The 19,362-nt window shown below is 46.7% G+C and overlaps 1 protein-coding gene across 1 annotated transcript in view; it reads right to left on the bottom strand.

Annotated features, from left to right (window-relative positions):
- Positions 1-9,944, bottom strand: part of CDH1 (cadherin 1) — a 72,715-nt gene extending 62,771 nt beyond the window's left edge. The window contains exons 1-2 of the mRNA XM_019979992.2: positions 9,762-9,944; positions 8,705-8,819 (exon numbers count right to left, since the gene is read on the bottom strand). Coding sequence (XP_019835551.2) covers positions 8,705-8,819; positions 9,762-9,809 — 163 coding nt within the window. The 5' untranslated portion in view covers positions 9,810-9,944. The remainder of the gene's footprint in view (positions 1-8,704; positions 8,820-9,761) is intronic.
- Positions 9,945-19,362: the final 9,418 nt, after the last annotated feature.

The raw sequence follows: 19,362 nt of genomic DNA, 5'->3' as shown, positions 1-19,362 counted from the left end.
TTTCTTTAAAATAAAAAGCACAATAATACCTGAAACTAATATATGTCAATTGTATCTCAATTTCTTCGGAAAAAGGCACCACAGTGGAATAACTACTAAAAGCAAAAGATATGTACATACCTATATGTACACTCTGAAACCTCATTCATTCATTCAACAAATAGTTACTGACACCAAATATGTGTCAGGAACAATTCCAGGTGCAATACCAATACAGCCTGTGAACTCAATAAGACAAAAAGCCCCTGGCCCCTAGAGCTCTTGTTCTAGTGGGAGGAGACTGACGGTAGACAGGAGAAATAAGTGAAATATTTGTTAGATGGTGAAAAGCAATACAGAGGAAAAAGAAGCAAAGAAGGGGGAAAGGGTTACGCCTCAAACACGGGGTTCAAGAAAGGCCTAATTGAGAGGGTTACACTTGAGCAGAGACTTGAAGACATAAAGGAATGAGCCATGCAGTTGGCAGGGGGAAGCTACTGTTGATGATAGACAGTGCAAAGGCCCTGAGGCATAAGTGTGCCTGATGTGTTCTAAATACAGTCAGGGCAAGAGGTAAAGGGTGGGGCGGGGGGGAGGGTGGGGTAAGGGAGGCAGATTGTGGAAGGCTTGTAAGTTTGAGAAAAGACTGGTTTTCACCCTGTGTAAAATGAGAAACTATTGGCACTTATTGAATAGGAGTGATGGTCTCTAACTGAAATTTTAAAAGCCATGACTCTGACTGCTGAGTGGAGAAAAGATTGTGTTGGGGGGAAAAAAAAGAGAGATAAGACTGTGTTGTGGGAGGGGCAGAGGAAGCAGGGAAACCAGAGGGGAGGCTGTTGCAACGTCGATGTGAAGACGCTGGGGGGAAAAAAAAGTCTTTTGGGAAAACTCTCCTGGGAACAGAGGAGGTGCATCAGTGTGTCTGAGTGCCAAACCACAGAAACAGGTGTTCCTCTTAGCCTTCAACTTGCCCAGGTATCGTAAATCTGAAGGGCTTTCGGCCTGTTACATGCTCCTCTAATTACAAAGCCCACTAATGATTATCTAGACCTTGGCCAATTATCCCACAGGATCCTGGGCTGGCCACCATTTATGGTTTTCCTCAGGGGGAACAGGTTCAACTCTTCAGGTGGGTCCCAGGTGGTCCCAGCAGTGACACCTGAGCTCACAGGGACCCAGGCATGTGTTCCCTCTTCCTGGTGTGGACAGATCCACACCCAGACCTCTGCCTGGCTCTCGCACCTTGAGTTGGTCCCAGGTTAGAACATGAGTTTGTTTAGGACACTTTCCCTCCCAACCCGCCTGGAATGCCAGTATAATTGCACTTTCAGAGACCCAGAAAGTCGAAAAGACAGAAAGGGGAAAAAAGTGCACTTCACCTAGCATTTTTCTGAATGAAAGTCAAAAGGGACAGAGGCTGAAAATGGCTCAGAGGTGAAAGACAAAAGAGGTCCTCAAAAAAACAGGCTGAATTCTAGCATCACAACTAAAAGTGAAATGCAAAGGGTGTGAACACCTGTTTTTCAAAGGGGAGAAGGAATTCGCCTCAAAAAGGTGAATTAGCAGCCTTCCCTGGTGGTCCAGGGGTTAAGAGTCCCTCTTGCCATGCAGGGGACTCGGTTGGAAACTACTAGAACCGTGAAACTACTAGAAAACTACTAGTTTCTACTAGTGGACAACTAGAAAGCTGAAACTACCAGAGCCCATGCACCTAGAGCCCAAGCTCAACAAGAGCAGTCACCGCAAAGAGAAGCCTGAGCACCACAACGAAAAGCAGCCGCCTCTTTCTGAAACTAGAGAAACCCCGCACACAGCAGCACAGACCCAGGGCAATCAAAAAAATATATAAAACGATTATTATTTTTTTTAAGGTGAGTCAGTTTTACTGGAGATGCAGTGTGGCGACAGGGCAGTCGAGGGGCGTGGGAAAGGGCACAGGTTTCAGAAGATAAAAGTCCAGCCCTGCCACTACCTGGCTGGGTGAGCCGACAAGCTGTCCAACTTCTGAGTCAAGGAGATAACAACACTTCCTGCCTTGGGCCACCGGGAGGATTAGCTCAGCTGTTGGGTCTGTGAGGACCCCACTTTTGCAGGTCCCGCTCCTAATACTGGTTAGAAACAAATACTTGTATTTTTTGTTTGTTGGCCGCCTCCAGATAAATACCCTCAGCACAGCCCTTCCATCACGTTCTCCTCCAGTGTGTGGGGTCCCTGTAACATCTCTGCACCTACTGACACGAGATTAAGGGAAAAGGAGCACTGCCCTATACAAATTCCCATTTATACTGATGCCTGCTGTTCTTTCAGACTCCAGACCTGAAAGTCCCAAATGCCTCCAAGATGATGCCACTTCTGGGTCTTTAGAAACTCTCTCCTAACCAAGACTTAATTTTCCTTCTCCAACTTGCTGCTCTTTCCTCTCTCTTCCCAGCAAAGGACCACCATCTCATTCACCAAGGTGCAGGGGTATAACTGACTGCTGCTCCAATCCTCTGAATATTTTCCCACACAATGACTTTCTCCAGTAAATGGGAATAGCCACTGGTGGGGGGCGGGGAGTCTCAGAGAATTTCTGGAATCTCCCTGAAGACCCCCAGCACTGGGTGTACAGTGGGGAGAGGTTGGTGTACTGGCTACTTCCCAGTGCCCCCCCATCTCCATCCCATGGGCTCTACCCATCAGCCCTAGAGGTCTCCTTCACTGGCATGGTGGAAAGATCAGTCTTACCCTTCTGGATCAAGGGTGCCCTTGGAGCCCTGGACAACAGACGCCCACACCCTGGCTGCCGCTGGGTATTTACTCATCAAACACTCGGGATCAAGCCTCTGGAGTCATCTGGGGTGGTGAATCAGGTAGACTTTTGGGGAGCTTTTTAAAATGCCCTGTCAGAACTGCCCCTTTCAGAGACTGTAGCTCAGTGAACCTGCAGGGGATTTTTGAGGTAATCTGATGCTTAGCCAGGGTCTCAGGCACAGCATTTTTTGAAACCGAGGAAAAGACAGGCATCCTTAAGCCATGTGCACTATGAAATATGTTTCAAAACCAAGCAAAGGCTTCCAGGTTCAAGGTTATCCTCATTTTCTGGCCCCTGCCCTGACCCAGTTGTTCCTTGCCCACTGACCCCTCCCACCCCAATTCTGAACAACATTTATGGGCAGGTCCCCAGGCAAGCTCACCCCAGCCTCCCCTCCCACCTCCCAGTACACTGCACAGCAGCAAGCAAGAATATACTGCAACATTTCCTTTCCACGCAAAGGGCACTTTGGTCTAGTCACTGTTTGCTGTTGGCAGAGTAGTGTTTGCTTTAACACAGAAACAGGGAGAGTGAGGAAACTGGTTTGGCTGGTTTGCTGCGTGGGAGAGCACACAGGGAAATGTTTGAACCAAAGCTAAAACGAGGGAGAGTCTCAAACAGAAGGCACCAAATACTCTAGGGGCTTTAATGTGTCACCTTCATTGGGCACCTGATACACAAGATGACACGCGAACTATTACGCCCATTTAACAGAAAGGGAATCCAAGGTTTAGAAAGTCCTGGGCCAACGTCTCTCAGCTGGCAAGGAATTCCTGATTCTAGTCTAGGCAGTCTGACTCAAGAACCTTCTGAATCTTCTTGGGCCTTGAGAGGTGGGGGAGTGGAGGATTGAGGGTGATATGAGGAAGGAAAGGGAAGAGGAAACAACAGAAAGAGGGGGCTTAAAACGCTCCCAACAGTAACAAGCAAAAGCTGAAGTATATAAAAGGAAAACTTCAATTAGTAACAGAGAAAAGGAGAGAGAGGGGAGGGAAAAGAAGAGAGACACCACAATTTTTTTTTTAAATGGACCAAAGACCAAAAAAAAATTTTTTTTTTAATGTCTAATAACTGCCCTTCCATTTCCAGAATCAGGTTTGAGGTCTGCCCTCTGTGCCCTCGCTGGCTTTCAGAGGGAAGCACTCAGTACCCTATATCCGTAGACACACTTATCACTATACCCCAGCCTCAAGAGCTGCTGGCTGGGCATGAAGCTCTCACAAGCATCTTTTAAAAGTTCTAACAGACCCCACTCTCCCTGACAATTACAATCAATACCAGAGGCTAGCCCCAGGCCACAGTTTGAGATGAGAAAAATAAACCAAGGGGTGAGAGGTAGTGAATATTCATTCATTCATTTGTTCAAAAGAATGAGTGCATACTCTGTCCTTAAGAAATATGAGCCATTTAATGACTCTTCCCTGTTTCCTTACATCCTTCTCACTTTATGTTCAATCCACATCAGCTTTATTCGTGACTGTAATTCCAGATCCAGCCTGATGATGACACTCAATCTGCACTCAACTCACATTTGTTGACCAGAGAATCCAAGTGAAGAAACAAATATGCAAATTTAATCCTCACAACAATTCTGTTTAAGTATGATTGCCCTCCCGCCCCCCAGTTTTACAGATAAGGAAACAGGCTCATAGAAGTAACATGATTTCCCCAAGGTCATACCGTTATACCAGTCAAAGCTGTGGTTTTTCCAGTAGTCATGTATGGATGTGAGAGTTGAAGACGGCTGAGTGCTGAAGAATTGATGCTTTTGAATTGTGGTGTTGGAGAAGACTCTTGAGAGTCCCTTGGACTGCAAGGAGATCCAACCAGTTCATCCTAAGGGAAATCAGTCCTGAATATTCATTGGAAGGACTGATGCTAAAACTGAAACTCCAATACTTTGGTCACTTGATGCAAAGAACTGACTTACTGGAAAAGACCCTGATGCTGGGAAAGATTGAAGGCAGGAGAAGGGGACAACAGAGGATGAGATGGTTGGATGGCATCACCCATTTGGCAGGAGTTTGAGCAAGCTCCAGGAGTTGGTGATGGACAGGGAAGCCTGGCGTGCTACAGTCTATGGGGTTGCAAAGAGTTGGACACGAGTGAGCAACTGAACTGAACACAGCTAGTAGTGGAAATTCAAGTCTGGTCTTTCAACTCCTGGAACTATCCTAATCAGCCCCAACCCAACGGTCTCCAGCCTACAGCCCTGAATGGAGATGGGGGTGGAGGCAGAGTGGAAACCCAGGAAGTCTGATTGTGATAGTTGCCTCTAAGGGATTTTTGGGTCTTGGCAGCTTCTGGGAGATTGAGAGCTGATTATTTCAGCATCTGGCATATCTGAGGCTGGAAGGAACATTCCAGAAAAAGGTTCACCCAATAAAAAGCCCCAAAAAGCAAACAGGGATTTCCCTAGCAGAGGGGAAAGGCAGTTCTAGTGGCCAGTAGAGAAGCAGCAGCCACCAGTCTTCCTTAGGTGGCCTTCCTCAGGTCTTTTCTGCCACTTCTCATGAGACACAAAGGCAAGGGCAGGATGATGGTCCATTAATCTCCTTCCCCAGGGTCTAGGCACCAATTCTTGTCACAGAGCCAGTAAGGGGAAGTGACGTCTAGGAGTTTGAGAGGCAGGGAAGTGGGGATCTTATGATGTAAGGTAACCCCAGGCAGGCTTCCATATTTGTTTTTTAAAGCCTGGTTTAATTAGGGGGCCTGCATACTGTTTCCATCACCTTTCAGCACATCTTTTAGAAGGAGGGGGAAATGGGTGTATTTAACCCGCACAGGTGGGTGCCTGTGAGCAAGGGCCATCCATCAAGCAGTCAGAGCTCAAATGCAAAATATAAGCCCTGTTTGCCTAAAGCCAGGTGGCAGAGGAAGCGAAGCAAAGAAACCATCAGTTTGAAAGCCTGCCTGGTTTTTTTTGTGTGTTTTTTTTTTTAAACACCACCCCTCAATCAACTCAAAGTTGAGTGCCCTGGGATAATACTCCTGAGACCCGAAACTAACGCCTGGGTTTCACAAACAAGTTTGTATTTAAAAAAAAAAAAGGAAACTGATCAGAAACTCTGAAGACCAATGTACAGTTGTGCTTTTGGTGTTTTTTGTTTGTTTGAACGTTCTCCATTCTAAAACCTGGAGAGAAACCAAAGTAATAAATACAAAGCTGAGTGAGATGGTGGGGTTCAGCCATTTCACAGGGCACAGGACCCAGAAAACTACACCCCAAGACCCCCTGAGTTTGGTCAAAACCCTATTTCTGACATTCTTCAGCCACCTGTAGACATAACATCACAGTCTCCTTGTTCTCACACTCCCATGCAGCAAATTTCCCACGAGGCCAATGTTTAAACCTGGCACTAATAATATCCCAAGCCTCCATCTTCCTGGACTGTCCAAAGGGAATGAGGCTGCCTCCCTAAATCCTGGTTGCCTTTTTAAAATCACAAAGCCAGTTCCCTGAAGTTGCATGTTTTTACCAGAAGGGCACTTCCATCCTGGGGCAAGTCCACAATGGGTTGGAAAGAGACCTTATGGTCCAAAAAGGCCAAAAAAATTAAACGTCAGGAGATCTGTTGAGTGGGGCTGGGTGTGTGTGTTTCTGTGCGTGTGCTCAGTTATGTCTGACCCTTTGGACTATAGCCCGCCAGGCTCCTCTGTCCATGGGATTTTTCAGGCAAGAATACTGGAGCAGGTTGCCATTTTCCCCTCCAGATGATCTTCCCCACCCAGGGATTGAACTCAGGTCCCCTACATTGGCACATGGACTCCTTACTACTGAGCCACCAGGTGTATAGACATAAACAGAACTGGAACCAACGTCATGAGCGCCAGGATTCCAGAGGCTGCTTCTCCCATCAACACCACGAGCTACAGGCTCCTTCCACCTCCCACCGGGTCTGGTCCACCTCCCTCACCACCAGCCCCCGTCAGGGTCCAGGTCCATCACCACCTCTGCTCTCCAGGGCACACAGGGAGGAGGACTTCACAATGCACAGGAGTTCCCCAAATACACTCTTTTTTTTTTTTTTTTTTTTTGAGATTGAGAGGAAGAAGGAATGGGAGAAAGGCCAGCTGTTGATCCCTGAGCAGAGTATGGAATTGCCTTATGAGGCAATTCCTGTTTCCTCATCTCAAAACATAAATAACAATGGTGCCCACCGACATAAGATTCAATGAGGTGAAATATGTGATACACCTGCCCCAGAGTCTGGTTCAAAAGTGAATAGGTGTGGCTATTAATAATAATATAATAATAATATTTGTATTATTATCATGTAATAATATTATCATGTAAAAATAACAATATCATGTCAGATATAAGGACTTGGTGGTGGGGGTGGGGGATAAAAACTAGACTAGCCCACCTTTGGTGTTACCAGATGTCTTGGTGAAAGAAAACAAAGTGACCAATACTTGTGTCGCAACACCTCACACACAGATGTACACACAGTTTCTAAACTTTGCCCTGAATTCAAGGTTCAGTCAACTTTGCCTCCTCCCAGAAGCCAGTCTTTGCTCCCCACTGATACCCATCCCTGGCCACCCACACTGCCACCTAAGTGCCCATAGACCACAGTGTCCTCTAAGCAGGTCCTGGGACATTTCGGGACATTTCTCATCAACCTGCTGGAATGGGAAATACCAAGGGCAATGGTGGGGTATTCCTTTAAGTCCTCAATCACTCCTGGGGTCCAGCAGGGCCCGGCAGAACATCAATCTGAAATGGGCCAAGTAATGGGGGACCCACTGCAAAATCAAGCAGACAACACTAGATTTTTTTCCTTTTTGACCCAATAGAAAGCTCCACACAACACAGACAAGCCTCAAAAAAACAAATATGTTTAATCAGTCAAGCTGCAGTTTGTCTGTTTAAAAAAAAAAAAAGTCGCCTACTGTTGGAACAACTTCCAAAGTTTAAAAAAAAAAAAAATATATATATATATATATATATATATAGCATGATTGCTGCATTTTTCACATGGCCAAAGACTGGAAGAATAAACAGTGAACTCCCTTAGGGGTATTGTGGGTGAGTCCTTTCAAAAAATGTTTCTTTTATTGTTATGATACTCACCCAATCAACTAAATCAAGAAGGAGAAAGTCCTTTGGTAGAAAATAAGCACCTGGAGATCAGTGAAACCAGAAGAGAAACCAACCTTTCCTTGCTCTCACTCCCGGGCAAAGTGAAACAAAGCAAAATCTAGAATCCTGATTATCACAGTGATAAGACCCAGAAGTACACTGTGTCTGTTTTTCATTCCCTAAGTCAGGGCTACCAGGCTTTAAAAAAAAAAAAAAAAACACCAAAAAACCACACATACACACACACAGGCCTGCGCGCCGCGCGCACGTGCCACTATTCCTTGGGGAAACAGTACCTGTATAAAAAAAAAAAACTTCATCTCTATGAGCAAAAGCCACAGCCTAGTAACCAAGAGAGGACTCCTCAGTCATTCCAGAGATGTTGAATGGGGCCTGGAAGTCAGAATCTAGATCAGATTCCTACTTTGACCCTGGGGCCAGTGGACTCCACCCTCCTGAGTCTCTCATTTGCTCATCTGTAAAAAACGGGAATTATCACCTCCCCCACCACCCTCTTCCCACACATCAGGTTTTAGACGTTGGAAAGGACAGACTGTCTTAAAGTGGTCAGGATAATAAGGGACACACTGAAGACCCCTAATAAGTGTCCCCCATAACTAAGTCAACCATACAAGACAGCCCCTCAAACCCAACGCTTTATCCTGGCAAAAGTTTAGATCCCCGCATCTGTGTAATCTACAAAGGGTGTCACCTGAGCCAGGAAAGACGGTGCTCGCCCAGTTCGCTCGCCCAGTCCAGCCCGCGGGCGTAGGAGCGCCGCTTCTCCGACCCTGCCCACTCCCACCCCACCCGGCTCAGGGACACTGGCGGCGCGCCCTCACCTCTGCCTAGGACTCGCCCTCTCTCCAAGTTCCGCCGGGGCACGGTGAACGTGTAACTCTCAGCACCAAAGCCAGGAATGCAGGGCTCTGGCTCCTGGCAGAGCCACGATGACACCTGGGGTAGGGGAAAGGTATGAAACCGGGGTGACTTGGTGAGCGGGGGTCTCCTCCTACCCACATCGAAACCAACAGCGCCTCCCTTCCCTCTGCTGGCAACAGGACTGTGGGAGGGGTGGGCCCACCCACCCCCAACCCCCCACCCCCTCCATTCTCCCGCATTTCCCCCATCCCCATTTCCCCACCCCCATTTACCCCCATTCCGCCACCCCCATTTCCCCCCATTCCTCCCCACAGGGCAGCCAGCCAGCCACGTCAAACTCGTTCATTCAGAAACCTGTGGCCGCCAAGCCTCCAGGACTTCTCAGGAGGGAAGGCTGCTGGCTCACCTTTTCCAGCCTCAGCACCCCTTTCCTTTCAGTCTCCTTTTCAATTTCATTGGAGGCATCTTTACTCTTCCCAATTCCACTCTCCCTAGACCGCGGGTGCTCCAACCTCTTTACACCCTTCCTTATCCCGGGTGGGGGTGGGGGGTGGGGGGCATACCTATTCACTATCCTTTACAGGGTAGGTGCCTTTATCTATTGGTTCCGCTTTCCTTTCCTCGTTCCCACTACTCCCAGCTCCGCCCGGACTTACACCAGGGCTCCCCATCCCATACCCCGACGCCCACCCTGCTCCATGCCCTCTACTCCCCGCCCGTCGCCCACCCGAGTACCCGGAGGCTGCAGTGAGGCGCGCCCCTACCTCTGGCATTTGCGGGAGGCCGTCCGCAAAGCCGCGCTCGCCCTTCACCCTCACTGGCTCCCTCTCCCACTCCCTTCCCCATGGAGTCCTGAGCGCGGCGCAGTTTCCGGGCCATTCAGGCCCTTTGGACCCAAACTTTTTTGGAATAAGAGGAAACAGGGGACGACAGGAGAAGAAGAGAGAGGAGTTTGGGGGCTGGGGCGCGGCTTATGGAGCCGGAAGGCATCCCGCGCAGTCAGGGGACCCAACGTACCTGCAGCAGCAGCAGGAGCGCAGAGAGGTTGCGGCACCGAGGGCCCATGGCAGGCCGGGCGGGGGCTGAGTAGGATCTAGCTGAGTTGGATCTAGCTGAGTTGGGCCGGGCTAGAGTCTGGCAGAACTTCTACGAACTCACAGGTGCTTTGAGGCTCCGGACGCCAATGAGCTGCGGGGCGCGGCGGGAGCCAGGTGAGCCCCGACGGTCCCGCCCCCGGCACCAGGATTGGCTGAGGATGCACCTGCCGGCCGCAACCAATGAGCGGCGAGGCAAGGCCTCCGCTTCCTCCGCGGACTTGGGCGGACGCTCCGCCCCCGATCCCGCCCCGAAGCCGCAAGCAGACCGGGTGACCTGAGAGTAGTCAGAGTAATGCAATAGTAGGGGCTCCACAATTCCTATTACCATTAGGTTCGAATACCACCCTCGCAGTGGCTCACTAACATCTGGGGCCAGAGAGGATTTTACCCTTTAACTACTTCTGTCTTTTAAACTTCAGATCTCCATCGGTCCTTGTCGACAAATCAGTTCACTGGGCAGAATCTTCCCTTTCAAAGCCTCAGTTTCTTCACCTACTAAATGGTAAAATAATCACAAATGCCTTCTTGTGTTGTTGTGAAGTTGTCATACAATTAATTAAGACCAATGTTTCGTGCACCACAAAAGCACTATGCAGATGTGAGGGACAATAATAAGTAACGATTGATACTGGGCATTAAAAGTTACTGTGCCACAGGCTCTGTGCTAAGCATTTGACATTAACCATCTTATTTCATTTCATCTCAAAACAACACAAGAGTTGTGCTATTATTCCCATTTAACAGAGGGACAACCCAGGCATAAAAAATTTGAGGCCAGTAGGAAGTAGCAGGGGGCTTCCCTGGTAGCTCAGATGGTAAAGAATCTGTCTACAAGAATAACTCGCTTCAATGTCCCATGCAAGGGACATTATATTTCCTTTTACGCTGGGTTCGATCCCTCGGTCGGGAAGATCTGGAGAAGGGAATGGCAACCCACTCCAGTATTCTTGCCAACAGAACTCCACGGACAGAGGAGCCTGGTGGGCTACAGTCCATGGGGTCACAAAGAGTGGAACACAACTGAGCGACTTTGAAAGATACAAGACTGGAACCCACCTCCACAGCCCGTTCCATTGGCTTCACCTCATGTGGCTCCATATAATCTTCTGGCTGGAGCTGCAGGTTTCAATTTGTCCTTTAATGTTGACAGGAAGAGATCCATCAGAGATCAGCCAAACCTGTCATTTGCGAATAACTCGCTTCAATGTCTCATGTAAGGGACATTATCTTTTCTTTTACCCTTGAAGCATGATCAGAACTACAGTGTGTTTAAAAAGAAATGGTAATTATGTGATATGATGGGGGTGTTAGCAATGAGTTAGGTATGTGTTAGCTAAGTGTTAGTTATTATGGTAGTAATCATTTTGCAATATATGTGTCAAATCAACATTTTATTTTTGATAAATTTATACAATGTTATATGTCAATTACATCACAATAAAGCTGGAAATGCTGAAGAAGGGACAGACTACCCACTCCAGTATTCTCGGGCTTCCCTTGTGGCTCAGCTGGTTAAGAATCTGCCTGCAATGCAGGAGACCCGGGTTCAGTTCCTGAGTTGGGAAGATCCCCTGGAGAAGGGAAAGGCTACCTACTCCAGTATTCTGGTCTGGGGTTGCAAAGAGTCAGACACAACTGAATGACTTTCACTCACTTACTCAAAGCTGGAAATGGGTTTCCCAGGTGGTAAAGAATCTGCCTGCAATGCTGAAGACCCAGATAACCTGGGTTCAATCCCTGGGTCAGGAAGATATCCTGGAGAAGAGAATGGCAACCCACTCCAGTATTCTTGCCTGGGAAATCCCATGGACAGAGGAGCCTGGTGGTCTACAGTCCATGAGGTCACAAAAAAATTGGACACGATTGAGCATCTAACACACAAACACACAAAGCTGGAAAGATACAGTAATAACAACAGTAACAAAAACTACAGTGTGTAGCTATGTGACTTCGGGCAAGTCAGTATTTTCATCTGTAGAAATGGGTCCTTAGGAGCTAATATAAGAAAATCACTGTGGCTTTCCTGGTGGCTCAGTGGTAAAGAATCTGCCTGCCATCGCAGGAGACACAGGTTAGATCCTTGATCTGGGAAGATCCCACGTGCCTCGGAGCAACTAAGCCCTATGGGCCACGACTACTGAGCCTATGCTCTAGAGTCATGGAGCCGCAACTGCTGAAGTCTGTGCATCCTAGGGCCTGCGCTCTGCAGTAAGAGAAGCCACTGCCAAGAGAAGTCCGAGCCCCACAACTAGAGAATAGCCCCCATCAGCACAATTGGAGAAAAGCAATGAAGACCCAGCACAGCCAAAATAATAATAATAAAATAAAATTATAAAAAATATAATAGAAGGCTGAATAATATTTTTTTTTACTTGAATAATATTTTTTTAAGAAAGAAAATCACTAAGCAGAGTACTTGGAACCTGGTAGCAAATGCTCTGTCAGTGCTGAGTGTGGAGGTTGTTCTCTAGAAAGAACCAGCCCCGATCCCCTATGCTCATGGGGAAGACCATGTTTAGAATATTTCACCCAGAATTAAAGCTCAATCTGAGCCCACTGTGGCTACTTTCTCAACCCCAGAGAAGGGGCACTGTCTCAAATCAAGACATTGTTTCAGGTCAGTACAGCTCCCTAGCCCCCACCTGTCCCCTCCATTTAATGGGCTCCTGAACACACGCCCAGGCCATTTGGATTTCTGCCTCTTAACCCACCAAGAGGTTTGGAGGATAAAGGCTCCAGTATTTCCTTTCCCACTGGGGCTCCAGCAGGACTGCACATTAACCAAGATAATGGAAATACAGAGAGGCGTTTCCCCCATGGGGTGGCTCATCCGTTTATTTTTTTTTCCCTCAGTTATGTAAAAATTCATATTTTATACCATCGCTTGGCCCAGGGAGCCTTTAGGGCTTTGCTTTCTTCCTCTCAGCAAGCCCTGGCCTTGCAACTCCACAGCGGCTCTCATCGACTCCTCCATTAAACTCTGATAATTCAATATAAAGGATTTTAGAGAACAATTAGAGGCAGTGAGGACAGGTTGGGCATGAGCTTGCTTCAGACTTCTCGGCAAGCCCTTCTCCGAGCTCCAGGGAGTGGGCTGCCTGCCCTCAGCTGTCCAGGATGAGCCAGGGTGAACAGGGGACCCACAGGGTGTCCCTGTGGAGACAGGGCATTGTGCAGCCCTCCATGAACTGCCTCAATGTCTTCTTCCTTCAAAAAAGGATACTTCATTGTGAGCCTCAAATAAGCAAAGGTGAGCCTCTCCTGCCTGACCTCAGGCTGATGGAGGGTTCAAATTCCTGCTCTGCCACTAGCTGGGTAGCATGTCCAGTCTCAGTTCCCTCATCCATAAAATGGGGATGTAGGTAGCACTTAATTCACAAGGTTCTTAGAAGTGCTAGTGAAGTCAGCTATTAGCTCTCTAGGCTCAATGCATTCCCCTCTCACCAGTGAAGTTGCTCAGTCGGACTCTTTGCGATCCCATGGACTGTAGCCTACCAGGCTCCTCCATCTATGGAATTTTCCAGGCAAGAGTACTGGAGTGGGTTGCCATTTCCTTCTCCAGGGGATCTTCCTGAACCAGGGATCAAACCCAGGTTTCCTGCATTGCAGGCAGACGCTTTTCGTCTGAGCTACCAGGGAAGCCACATTCCCCTCTAGCTTCCAGGAAAAACCGTGAGCCCCCATGAATATGCCTCACCCCCAGGCTGGGAAAATCTCTTTCATGGGGGCTGTTTAGTCATTTAGACCTGCCCAGAGTCATTCGCATTTTAAAGAAAGCACTGGGATAATTCTTTCAAAGGCAGGAAAACCCTGAAACTAGTTAGTAAACTCCACCCAGTGTTCTTTACCTGGTGTCTGTGGGTGGGCGCCATGGGGTGAGAGGTCCTGAAACTCCTGAGATTGTTAGCAAATTTTTTGGTGCAGGAGGTATGGTCCATGGCATTCATTAGCTTCTCAACTTTGGGGAAGAAAAATCAAAATCTTGGAGTCAAGGTCTCTCTGAAGGCTGGTCCAATGTAAATGGTAGGATTTCAGGCATCAACCGGGAAAACAAATGTTGAAAGGGGCCTTGCAGGTACCACCTCAGGCGGACAACAGACCCTACTACTCCTGGTGCTAACCAGGCTTTCATGGTTGGCATGACCAACATCAGATTTCCTTAGTGCCTGCAGGGTGTGTCTCGGAGGACGTTCAGTTCCTGGGTGTCCTGGCAACTGGTCACTCTGGAGGCTAAAGATTAACTCCCCAGGCAGTCCTGCCCCTTTCATCTTCTGGCAAAGGGGTGATGATAACGGCACTCAAACTGGGAGGGGCACCTCTCCCCGGCCTCTACCAAGAGGAGCCCAACCCCCTAACCCACTGGGGAGGAACCCCAGGGAAGATGGAATTGCTGGGGACTGCAGCTGGATCAGGCTTCCCATTGAGTGGGGAGAGGAGGCTCCATACCAGCTCTCCCTGGGTCTCTTGACACCTCTGCTGGGCTGCTTGCTGGCAGGCAGGGGAAAAAACTGGATATCCTACTTCAGTCTCCTGTTAAAATGTGGTAACTGATAGGGGTGCCACCTCTTCCAGCTCAATCTACAAGAAAAATTTTTATTTCAAACACAAGGAAAATAGTATAATGCACATCAGTATATAGTATAATAAACCACCATGTATCCATCATCCAGCTCCAAAAGTTATTTTTTTGCAATTTGTATAATTTTGTAACATGTGAACATTGTATCAAATCTTGTTTCATGATTTCATCCTTGAGTTTAAAAAGAAAATTGAGACTATTTCTTATGGGAATTTGCTGTATGATTTCAGGGAACTCAAACCGGGGCTCTGTGACAACCAAGAGGGGTGGGATGGGAAGAAAGGTGGGAGGGAGGTTCAAGAGGGATGGGACATATGTATACCTATGGCTGATTCATGTTGATGCTTGGCAGAAACCAAGGCAGTTCTGTAAAGCAATTATTCTTCAGTTAAAAAAAAGAAATACATTGCAAATTGAAAAAAAATTAAGACTATTTTTTAAAAAGTAGTTTTAGGTTCATAGCAAATTTGAGTAGAAGATACAGAGATTTCCCAAATACCTCCTCCCCACATGCATAGCCTCCCCATCAACAACCCCTACCATAACAGTGCATTTATTAAAACTGATGTGTGTGTGAAAGTCACTCAGTCATGTCTGACTCTTTGTGACCCCATGGACTGTATAGTCCTTGGAAATATCCAGGTCAGAATACAGGAGTAGGTAGCCTTTCCCTTCTCCAGGGAATCTTCCCAACTCAAGGATCGAACCCAGGTCTCCTGCATTGCAGGTGGATTCTTTACCAGCTGATGAACTGCCCTAAAAATTCACTGTGTCCGGCCTGCCTGCTCATCTCTCCCTCTTCCCAACTCTGGTCAACTACTGATCTTTTTACAGTCTCCAAAGTTTTGCCTTTTCCAGAATGTCATGTAGTGGGAATCACAAAGTATACAGACCTTCAGACTGGCTTATTTTACTGAGTGATATGTATTCAAGGTTGTTCCATGGCTTTTCCTGGCTTGATAGCTAATTTCTTTTTTTAGCACTGAATAATATTCCATTGTTGTGATGTACCACAATTTTCATATCCATTCACTTACTGAAGGGGATCTTGCTTGCTTCCAAGTCTTGGCAATTATGAATAAAGCTGCTACAGACACCTATGTGCAGTTTTCTGTGCGGATGTAAGTTTTCAACTCCTTTGGATAAATACCAAGAAGCATGGCTGCTGATTATATGGTAAATATTTGTTGAGTTTTGGAAAAAAAAAAAAAATGGCCACACTGGCTTCCAAAGTGGCTGCATCATTTTGTATTTCCACTGGCAGTGAATGCGAGTTCCCACTGTGCCGCATCCTCACCAGCACTTGGTGGTGTTAGTATTCCAGACATTTTGGGCATTCCAATATGTATGTACTCCTGCATTTTTATTTTTGCAGAATATTTAAAAACAAATCTGAGATAACATAATTTCCCCTGTAAATATTTCAGTCTTCATCTCTAAGAACATGACTATCATCCAATTAAGTCATAATGCCTGATAAAATTCCCAATAATTTCTCAATATTGTCCAAAGGCTAAAAAATGTTTTTTTAAACAACTTAAGAACATATATTTATTTACTTATTTGGCTACACCAGGTCTTAGTTGTGGCACTCAAGACCTTTATTTGTGGCATTGTTGTTAGTTGTTAAGTCATATCCAACTCTTTTGTGACCCTGTGGGCTATACCACGCCAGGCTCCTCGGTCCATAGCATTTCCCAGGCAAGAATACTTGAGTGGGTTGCCATTTCCTTCTCCAGGGGATCTTTCCAACCCAAGGATCGAACCAATGTCTCCTGCCCTGCAGGTGAATTCTTTACCACTGAGCCACCAGGGAGTTCAGTTCAATTGCTCAGTCATGTCCAACTCTTTGCAACCCCATGGACTGCAGCATGCCAGGCCTCCCTGTCCATCACCAACCCCTGGAGTTTACTCAAACTCATGTCCATTGAGTCGGTGATGCCATCCAACCATCTCATCCTCTGCCGTCCCCTTCTCCTCCCACCTTCAATCTTTCCCTGCATCAGGGTCTTTTCCAAAGAGTCAGTTCTTCGCATCAGGTGGCCAAAGTATTGGAGTTTCAGCTTTAGCATCAGTACTTCCAATGAATATTCAGGACTGATTTCCTTTAGGAAGGACTCATTGGATCTCCATGCAGTCCAAGGGACTCTCAAGAGTCTTTTCCAACACTACAGTTCAAAAGCATCGATTTTTTGAGCCACCAGGGAAGCCCCATGCAAACTCTTAATTGCGGCAGGTGGGATCTGGTTCCCTGACCCGAGATCAAACTCCAGGCGCCCTGCATTGGGAGCATGGAGTCTTAGCCACTGGACCACTAGGGAAGTCCCTACAATATTTTTGTATCAGAATTCAAGCAAGAGTCACACTTTACATTGGGCTGTATGTCCCTTGCATCTCTTTATCTTTGTAAAAGTCTCCCCATCTTTTTTTGTCCAGCTTTTTCAAAGTATAATTGACTGCATGTATTTCAGTAGACAATTTGACATTTTGGCATATACAAATACTCAGAAACCATAGACACAATCAAGAAAATGAACAGATACTTTTTTGTTTGTTTGCTTCTGTTCTGATGTAATTCCAGATTTTTGTTTGTTTGCTTGTTTCTGTTTTGATGTAATTGCAGATTTACAGAGTTTGTTTGTTTTTAAGTGGCATTTAATTTTTTAAGATGCCAGGTCATTTGTCCTGTTAGAGGTCTTGCATTTTTATATTTGGTTGAATGCATCCTCAGGATGTCACTTAACATGTCCCTCTCTCCCATATGTCATGGAAACTGGTACTCAGATCTAGAGCTTTGATTTGAGTTAGATTCAATTTTTTTTTTTAGGCAAAAATATTTCATAACTGGTATGGAGTCCTCCCTATAGCATCACATCAGGAAGCAAGAAATTGGCTGACTCACTTTTAGGATACCAAGATTCAGCTGGTGTCAGCTGATCCTTCTATTTTCACATTCTCCACCAGCCTTTCACCTTGTGGTTTTAGCACCATGGATGATGGCTGCCTATATCTATTATACCATTAGGGAAAACAACAAACATTTATTAAGCACTCCCATGTGCCAGCTACTCTGCTCAACAATGAGGACACAGAAATAAACAAAATATGCCCTTAAGAAACTCATAAGGTGACAGATGCAGACAGGTAAACATTCATCCACTTATTTATTAAATATTATTTGAATGCTAACTAGGTACCAGTATCATGCTAAATGCCAGTAATTATAATATAGTGTGTAAGAAAAGTGACAGCTACCATTTGTCAGAACTCACGATACTCTAAGTCAACATACAGCACTTTGGGGGCTCTCACTACACCCATTTTATACATTTGGAAGCAGAGGCTCAAAGGGTAAAGAGGTCTGCCCAAGGTGACATGTTAACTGACAGAGCTGGAATTTGATGGGTTCAAAGCCTTTTCATCTCCATGCTGTACTGCTGAGACCAGGGCAGGTTTTTATTTCCAGATGCCATTTGAAATGAGAGGCAAACCTTGCTTAATTTAGCAAGAAATGGTCTGTCAGTTGACCTGACATTCCAGACCCCAGGGTGGCAAATACTGGTTTTTTGGGCTTCCCTGGTGGCTCAGACAGTCAAGAATCTGCCTGCAATGTAGGAGACTGGGGTTTGATCCCTGGGTCGGGAATCTGAAGAAGGGCATGGTAACCCACTCTAGTATTCTTACCTGGAGAATTCCATGGACACAGGATCCTGGCAGGCTACAGTCCTTGGGGTTGCAAAGAGACAGACATGACTGAGCAACTAACAGTTTCACTTTTACTGGTTTTTTAGCCAGGCTGGAGCTTCCAGTACATGAGGAGTGGGATAGGGGTAATATTGAGAGCTGGGTCCTGGATCGAACCATATGGTCCTCCAACTTGCCCACAGAGCAAAAGATATTCTCCCCATTTTGCAGAGGAGGCAACTGATGCTCAGAAAGATGAACAGTGAGGTCATGGCAGAAGCAGGCCTCAGGTGGATGCTCTGGCTTCAGGACCAGTAAAGCAAAATGGTTCCCAGCACAGATGTTAATGCCTCTCTGCCTGGGTCTGAATCCTGCTCTTCCCCCTGCTGGCTCTAAACCTTTGAATGAGTCACTTAAAACACTCTGGACCTTAATTTCCTTATCTGCATAAATGGGAACACTATTAATAATAGCACCTACCTTGTTGGGCGGCTGTGGGAATTGGGTAAAATAACCTAGGTAAACGTGGAAGGCAGGAAGCCCTAAGTAAACATTCAGATCAGATCAGATCAGATCAGTTGCTCAGTCGTGTCCGACTCTTTGTGACCCCATGAATCACAGCACGCCAGGCCTCCCTGTCCATCACCAACTCCCGGAGTTCACTCAGACTCACATCCATCGAGTCAGTGATGCCATCCAGCCATCTCATCCTCTGTCATCCCCTTCTCCTCTTGCCCCCAATCCCTCCCAGCATCAGAGTCTTTTCCAATGAGTCAACTCTTCGCATGAAGTGGCCAAAGTACTGGAGTTTCAGCTTTAGCATCATTCCTTCCAAAGAAATCCCAGGGCTGATCTCCTTCAGAATGGACTGCTTGGATCTCCTTGCAGACCAAGGGACTCTCAAGAGTCTTCTCCAACACCACAGTTCAAAAGCATCAATTTTTCGGCGCTCAGCCTTCTTCACAGTCCAACTCTCACATCCATACACGACCACAGGAAAAACCATAGCCTTGACTAGATGAACCTTTGTTGGTAAAGTAATGTCTCTGCTTTTGAATATGCTATCTAGGTTGGTCATAACTTTCCTTCCAAGGAGTAAGCGTCTTTTAATTTCATGGCTGCAGTCACCATCTGCAGTGATTTTGGAGCCCAGAAAAATAAAGTCTGACACTGTTTCCACTGTTTCCCCATCTATTTCCCAGGAAGTGATGGGACCAGATGCCATGATCTTCGTTTTCTGAATGTTGAGCTTTAAGCC

The sequence above is a fragment of the Bos indicus genome, chromosome 18 (assembly GCF_029378745.1).
Source record: "Bos indicus isolate NIAB-ARS_2022 breed Sahiwal x Tharparkar chromosome 18, NIAB-ARS_B.indTharparkar_mat_pri_1.0, whole genome shotgun sequence".
In the NCBI taxonomy this organism is placed as follows: domain Eukaryota; kingdom Metazoa; phylum Chordata; class Mammalia; order Artiodactyla; family Bovidae; genus Bos; species Bos indicus.
Note: the sequence above shows the minus strand (reverse complement) of the source record. Positions and strands in the feature narration are given on the sequence as shown.